The 7,358-nt window shown below is 57.0% G+C and overlaps 1 protein-coding gene across 1 annotated transcript; it reads right to left on the bottom strand.

The window, feature by feature from the left end:
• Positions 1 to 3,687: 3,687 nt before the first annotated feature.
• Positions 3,688 to 6,306, bottom strand: KCNF1 (potassium voltage-gated channel modifier subfamily F member 1). The gene has a single exon (XM_017853335.1). It carries the CDS (start codon positions 5,667 to 5,669, stop codon positions 4,005 to 4,007), a length of 1,665 nt encoding a protein of 554 aa, XP_017708824.1. The 5' UTR covers positions 5,670 to 6,306; the 3' UTR covers positions 3,688 to 4,004.
• Between the last annotated feature and the right edge of the window lie 1,052 nt (positions 6,307 to 7,358).

Genomic DNA, 7,358 nt, shown 5'->3' with positions numbered 1-7,358 from the left:
GCCTTTTGCTTCTGCCCTCTGGGCCTCAGTCTCCCCATCTGTAAAACTGCAGATTACTAGCTCACTGCATGGAATTATTTTGAGGCTAAAATGAGATTGTTTGTGAAAGTGTCTACCACATGCCCTTTCTTTAAAAGTCAGGAATTTATTTGTTTTTACACACACACACACACACACAGTCTTGCACCCACACTTCTCTATTTTTGAAATGGCGTGCACGGAGTGCTCCCAATTTTATGAGAATCAGAATGGGGTGGACCCCTCAAAAGGCTGTGGCCTGCAGGCCTCACTCAGCCATACACACTCAGAGCCACGATGTCTCCGTCTGTACAGCAAGGGCTTGTACCCGATGATGCCCTGCTTTTCTCTTAACTTGCACATTCTGCAACTCCAAGAAACACATCTGCCTCTCACTTGATAATCATTATTAGCAGGTTACAAGAAGCTTGTGAGATTCACCCAAACTGGGGACGAGCATGTGAGGCAACTGCCCCAGGACAGGGAGATTTTACAGGACTGTGGCTGGGAGGTCAAGAAAGGAGGAAGAGAAGCCAGCAGCCTCTAAGCACAAGCCAGGACTGCGGAGAGATGGCTGCAGGGAACCTGGAATCGGGGGTCTCCGTGGGAAACAAAGCAGGGAGCTGCGAGCCCTGGGATGCAGTGAGAAAGGAAAATCTTTTTACTATGATTCCTGCACCTGCCCTGTGGTTTAAGAGCGGGCCTCACTCCCTCTAAAGCGGGTTCCACACTCCTGTGTCTTGGCACCCACGCTGTTCCTGGTACGTGGGACATGCTTTCTACTCCCTCTTCCGGGAGAGCTCCTACTCATTCTTCAAGGCCTAACTTAGATGTCATTTTCTATAGGGGATGGAAAATAAATAGTCCACACTTGCTTTGTGGACACTGAAATTTCAATTTTATGTACTTTTCACGTGTCACAAAATGTTATTCTTCCTTCGATTTTTTTCAGCCATGTAAATACATAGAAACCATTCTTAGTTCATGGGCTGTACCAAAACAGGTAGCAGACCAGACTGGCCCACAGCCAGAGTTTGCCAACACCCCTGCTGCCCTCTTGCTGTTCAAAGTGGGGTCCATGCCCAGTAGCCTCAGCCTCATCTGAGAGCTTGTTGGAAATGCAGATTCCAGGGACCCACCCAGACCTACAGATTCAAAGACTACATTTTAACAAGGTCTCTGGATGGCTCAGGTGCACATTAAACTTTAAAAACGATGATTACACCACTGCACTCTAGCCTGGGTGACAGAGTGAGACCCTGTCTCAAAACAAAAAAGAAAAAAATCCTGCCTGGGTGTCACCCCCAGAGATTCTAATTTAATAGGTATGGGATGCAGCCTAAACAGCTAAACAGAGCTTTTTCAAGCTCCCCAGGTAGTTCTAACGCACAGCAGAGTTCCAGAACCCATGCCTCAGAGAGATGCCCCAGGGAAAGAGGACTGCTCCTGCTCCTAGATCCCAAAGTCCCCAGGTCACTCCTGCATGACACAACATGTCACTGTAGAGAAATTATTTGTTATGCTCTGAGCTCCTCTGAGATCAGGATCCTGTCTAATCCTAATTTATGAAGGTCTCAGACAAAACACCTACCGCCTCTGGGACTGGATCTCCTTCTCTTCCAATGCATGGCTTTGTAGCCGTAAATCTGCTCTTCACCGACCGCCTCCCTCCCCTGGTGCCCCAGGCGAGTGCAAAGAAGGTGGCCTCCAGAGCCAGGGTCACCCTGGCCTCTCCTGCCCTCCCTCAGCTTTCCCTGCTTCTGTGAAGCCCTCAGGCCAGCACAGGCTCTGGGGAAAAGGGGTCAAAAAGAGGCAACCCACACATCCAGCAAACCCACTGAGCCCAGGGGGTGCGCAGACTACACCCTCCACAACCCTCCTCCCCTCTTTCCCAGCTGGAGGGCGTGCAGCCCCTTTCCTCCCTGCACTGGGTCCCCGCTGCCCCAGCCCCTGCCTCCTGACTCCTCTGCCTTTTGGCCCTGACCCAGCATTTTCCTGGAGAAACCTGTGAGGGAGGGGTGCATGGCACTGACTCAAAGCCACACAAGGTCTTGCCTGGGAGAGCCTCTGTTCGGGAGAGGACTGGGGGACACAGGACAGCCCCTTTCAGGCTGGGGCTGACACTCCTGCCCCATATAGCCATGCACCCCCTGGCCAGGCCCCTCTCTACTTGGGGCACTCCCATCACCCACAGCTCTGCAGCCGAGCCCTGCACTCCACAGACCCTAACTCTCTCCCAAGACCTCCCACTCCAAGCCCCCTACACCGTGGCAGCCTCCCACCCTCTAGAGTCCACACCACAGAGCATCCACAGCCTAAGGCTTCCGAATCCTGGAAGGTCTGATCTAGGCAGGGCCTCAAGAAGTCTTATTATACATACAGGGAAACCTACGCCTAGAGGAGGGGAAAGATCGACCTGAGATGGTGGCAGACTGGGGACCACCACCTCCCTCTCCCCCATGTAGTCCCACCCGCTTCCCCCACTGCAGGGCTTCTCCCACTGTACCAGCTGCCTTAGCAGGAGAAGGAAGGACAGAGCTCTGGGGTTCAGGGAAGATGGAAACCCAGAGGAAGGGACCTGCTGGGGCCAACTCTTAGCGTTTGACTAAGGACAGTGTGACAATGCCCTGCCCCCAACCTCCCCCGACCTACAAGCCCAGCCCAGATCAGTGGAGGTCAGAGTGGGCAACTGTGCAGCCCACCTCTCTCCCAGCACAGAGTAACAGAAACAGCTACTATTTATTGAGCACTTACTAAGTGCCAGGTGCCATGCTAAAACCCACGATTCTCTGCAGCACTTATTAAATATTATATCCCCATTTAGCAGATGATCAGAATGAGGGTCAGAGAGGTGAATCAGCAGGCCTACAGTCACATCGCAAAACTGGTAAGAGAGTGGAGGAGGAGAGGCCTTAGAGAAAAATGTTTAAGTTCAAAGGCATCTCAGAGTTCTTCCTCACTGCCTGGGCTTCAAACCCAGATCTGTCTCATCTGTTCCCTCAGGGCTCTCAGACGAGATGCAGTGAGACACCAGGACTCGGGTCAGGGGGTCCACACTTACGCTTCTCCACTCAGCAGCTATCTTAAAGGTGTCAGGGCTAGAGAGATGGGCTGGAGGACAGGCACCCCACACCAAGGAAAACCAGCTCCTCTCCTGGCCCAAAGAGCCCCTCATCATGAGCCCAGCAGATGCCTCTGTCCCACGACCACCTGGTGTCAGAGAGGACACATGGGCTTGGGATCATCAGACCTGGGACTGTTGCCTTCTCTGTGTGACCTGGGGCCTCAGTTTCCTCATCTGTAAAATGGAGATACCTAGCTAGTAGGAAGGAATAGAAAGAGGTTGTGAAAAGGGCCCCGTGCAAGTGATAACTAAATGCCGCAGGCTGCTGGGCTTGCACTGTGAGCTCTCCCCCATCCTGGGCCTGCACGGGGAGCAAGTTTTACCCCAGAAGGAAGCAGCAGGGAAGCGCGGCCTGCATAGAGCCTCCTGGAATGTGGCAAGTCTCCTTGGCGCCGAACCTGACTGTGAGCCCTTCTTTAATTAGTTCTCAACTAAAAATAGCTCCCCCACCACCCAGGCTGCACACCTACCTCCTGGCCTGGCACTGGGGTGTGCCTGAGCTACTCTTGGGGGTGACAGCCAGCCTGTGACAGAACCTACAACACGGAGGGTGCACAGAGCAGGCTTTATTGAGGGAGATACAGAAGCGGGCGTGGGCTCCCGCGCCAACCAGGCCGCGGCCTCCACACGCCCCACACGGCCCTGCGGCTCCTGCACAACCCTCCCTCCCTGGCTCCTGGACAGCAGGCAACACAGAGGAGTCTTACCCAGCCTTGGCAGAGGTGCCGGGAGGGCCTTCAGAGTCTGTCCAGGGGAGGGTTGGGGGGACACAAGACAGCCCTTCTGTGCTATCGATGACATGCCTGCCACACCTATCGGTCTGTCCACCGCCTGGTCCATCTCTGCCTGGGGGGCCCTCCTGTCACTTGCAACTCTGGAGCCGGGTCCTGTGGTGCTTCTCCTCGGTCAGGAGGGGGATGAAGGTGTCACTGTGGGAGAGCTTCAGCCGGCTGCTGCAGCTGGGCGCCTCCTTCCCTGCAGGCTCTGGAGGGAGGTTGTCCAGGTCACTGCGGGAGCCCCCGGTCTTGCCCTCGCCCCCACTGCTGGAGTTGAGTTCCATCAGCTCCAGCTCGTGCTTGGCCGCCGTCTCCAGGACGCGCTGCTTGTTGTAGTACCTGACAAAGTTGTTGATGATGGGGTGGATGGGCAGGGCGATGGCGATGACGCCACACAAGAAGCTGATGGCTGCGTTGAGCTTGCCCAGCGTGGTCTTGGGGTAGATGTCGCCATAGCCGACGGTGGTCATGGTGATGATGGCCCACCAGAAGGACTGGGGGATGCTCTTAAACAGGGTCTCTGGGTGGCTCTGCTCCATAGTGTAGCCCAGGGCAGAGAAGACGAAGATGCCCACTGCCAGGTACATGAGCAGCAGCCCGAGTTCCTTGAAGCTGCGCTTGAGGGCATAGGTGAGGGTCTGCAGGCCCGAGGAGTGGCGGGCTAGCTTGAAGATGCGCGCGATGCGCATGATCCGCAGCGCCTGCACGGCCTGCTGCACGTTGGTCAGTTCCATCATGCGGGCACCCAGGTGCGTGAGCGTGAGGCTCACATAGAAGGGGAGGATGGCCAGCACGTCCACGATATTCATGAAGGACAGTGCGAAGTGCAGCTTATTGGGCGACGAGAAGAGGCGCAGCAGGTATTCCAGGGTGAACCAGCCGATGCATGCCGTCTCCACGTTCTCCAGCGTTGGGTGCTCCACGCGGTTGCCCTCGGCGTCCAGCACCTGTAGCTCGGGGATGGTGCCCATGCACATGACCACAGACGAGACGAGGATGAGCAGGAAGGAGAGCACGGCCACCACCCGAGCCGGGCACGACGACTCGGGCTTCTCCAGGAACTTCCAGACGCACTTCTGGCAGCGGCGCCAGCGGCCCTCGGCGGCGTCCACGCCCAGGTCGTCCAAGATGAGCTGCACGCGGCGCGCGATCTCCTCCAGTTCCTCGCGCTTCTCGCTCAGGTGGCTCTTGCAACAGTCGTCCAGGAACTTGAGATCCACCTTCCAGAAGTCCATCTCGTTCTTGAAGCAGATGGGGCAGATGCCCTTCTTCATGTGGACCTCCCCGAAATAGTACACCTCGATGACACACTTGAAGGCGTCCGGGTCCCTGTCAAAGTAGAACTCGCGCTTGCCGGGGTCGTAGTCGTCGCACAGAGAGAAGATGGTGTCGTAGCCCCCCGCCAAGCAGTTGATGAGCTCCGCCAGCCTGGTCTCAGGGTACTGGCTGAGGAGGTCCCCGTACAGTACCTGCCGCACGCCCCCCACGTTGACGACTATCTCGATGTCGTCGCTGGCCGCGGAGCTCTGGCTGCCGGGCTCCGGGAGGCTGCGTTCCCCGGACCCGTCCATCCTACCCGCGCGCGCGCTCGCAGCCTCGGCCCCGTGCCCCCTGCAGCCGCCGCCGCTGCCGCCGGGGTCCGGCGCGGTGCCACCCGTGCCGCTGATCTCGGGGGAGTCCGGCGGCGCCGCTTGCGGGGAAGGGGCGGTCACAGCGGGCAGCAGCCGGCGGGGCGCGCGCGGGGGAGGCATGCACCCGGCGGCCCGGGCTCGGCTGGCATCCGGCGCCGGGGCGCGCCCGCGGGGCTTTGGGCGGCCGCGGCCTTGCCCGGGCACTCACCCCGGCTGGCGGGCGGCGCGCTCCGCCCCTTCAGCTCGGCCTCCTGCAAGGAGTGGGGTCTCCTCGTGGGCGCTGGCACCGTCCTACCTACGCCCCGGGGCGCTCAAGTAGTGGCGGCAGGTCCGGGAGCTGACGGACCCACGCCGTCCGCGAGGTGCTCGAGGTGTGCAGAGAGCGAACTTGGGCTGGCTTTGCCCGAGCCGTTTCTAAACACAATAGGAATTCCAGCCTGACGTCAGGAGATTTTCAAACTGTACCCTCTTCTGGTGAAATTCTGCAAGGCACGCGCGGCAGCTGCAGGGGACGGATTAACCCTTGGGCAGACGGGCACAGCTGCCGCGCCCGCCTTCGCCACCGCGCACCGCCCGCCTCTCCCCGGGCGCAGCGGGTCACCGAGGGGCTGCGACCTGGCTTCAAGCGGCAGGCGTTCTGTCTCCCTGCTGTTCGCAGAGGATGGGTGGGGAGAGAACGCTGCCGCCTGTTGCTGGGCAGGAAAATGTGCTCCAGGAAGCCCCTTAGAAGGCGACTCCGATGTCCGGGGGGTCCCTCCTCCGGCCTTAGCCCCGCGCTGTTTTTTTCTGGTGGGAGGAAAATCCTGCCTGATCCTTGAAGCGTTTCCTGTCATCCCCCAACAATGCCCTGCTGTGCTGGTGGCACTGTCTCACCTTTCCCGCAACGCTGTACAAGGAGGACATCTAGTCCAGCCTCCTGTAGAAGGGAAGGGACTTGCCCAAGGTCACGCGGTGGAATGGGAGTAGAGCTCAGCTTGACCGCCTCCTGAGCTTTCTGGCTGTCCCAGCTGACTGACGCCTGCTGTTCAGCAGATTTCAATTCTGCCTTGAAGTCCCTGCTGTCTGGCACCTCCTATCTCTGCAGTCGCACACCAAGGCCACTGGCTTCCAGAGCCCTCGGGTTCAGTGACTCCTGCTTCCCCGTTCCTCACTCCTTGACCAAGGCCTGTCTCTTCCTGCTGCACAGTGTCCCACACCCTCCTCTCTTCCAGCCTTTGCAGCCACAGCTGCCCTTCTGACCTCACTCACCTGAACCACTACAGCAGCTTCCTAACAGTGTCTCTCTCCTCCGGTTCACCACCATCATCACTATTGCAAATTACTGAGCATCATCTATGGCCTCGAGATTGTGTTAAAAATATTCTGGAGGGAAGGATGAATAGGCAGAGCAGAGGATTTTTAGGGCAGTGAAACGTACCATAATGGCAGGTATGTGTTGTTATACAATGGTCAAAATCCATAGAATGTTCACCACCAAAAGTGAATGCTGATGCAAACTCGGTGCTAGGCGATGATGACATGTCCATGTAGGGTGGTCCACCGTGACAAGTGTCCCACCCTGTGTGAGATGTTGATGGGCAGGGGAGAGCTGTGGAGACACGGGACATGTGGGGATTCTCTGTACTTTTCTGTTGAATTTTGCTCTAAAATATAAAGTCTATTTAAAAAGATATTCTGTAGGCTGGGTTTTTTAAAACTTAAGGACATGCCCGTTAATGGATGATGAAATCAATTTACTGGGTCACTGACAGTATTCTTTTTTCTTTAATGAGTTAGCATAAAACAGAATATATTCAAATACATCACATG

This window comes from Rhinopithecus bieti, unplaced genomic scaffold (assembly GCF_001698545.2).
Source record: "Rhinopithecus bieti isolate Rb0 unplaced genomic scaffold, ASM169854v2 scaffold_1530, whole genome shotgun sequence".
NCBI lineage: Eukaryota > Metazoa > Chordata > Mammalia > Primates > Cercopithecidae > Rhinopithecus > Rhinopithecus bieti.
This window is presented reverse-complemented; position numbering and strand designations above follow the sequence as displayed.

What these genes read in the sequence shown, in the direction of transcription:
- KCNF1 (XM_017853335.1), bottom strand. Translation starts at nt 5,669, where the DNA reads ATGCCTCCCCCGCGCGCGCCCCGCCGGCTGCTGCCCGCTGTGACCGCC.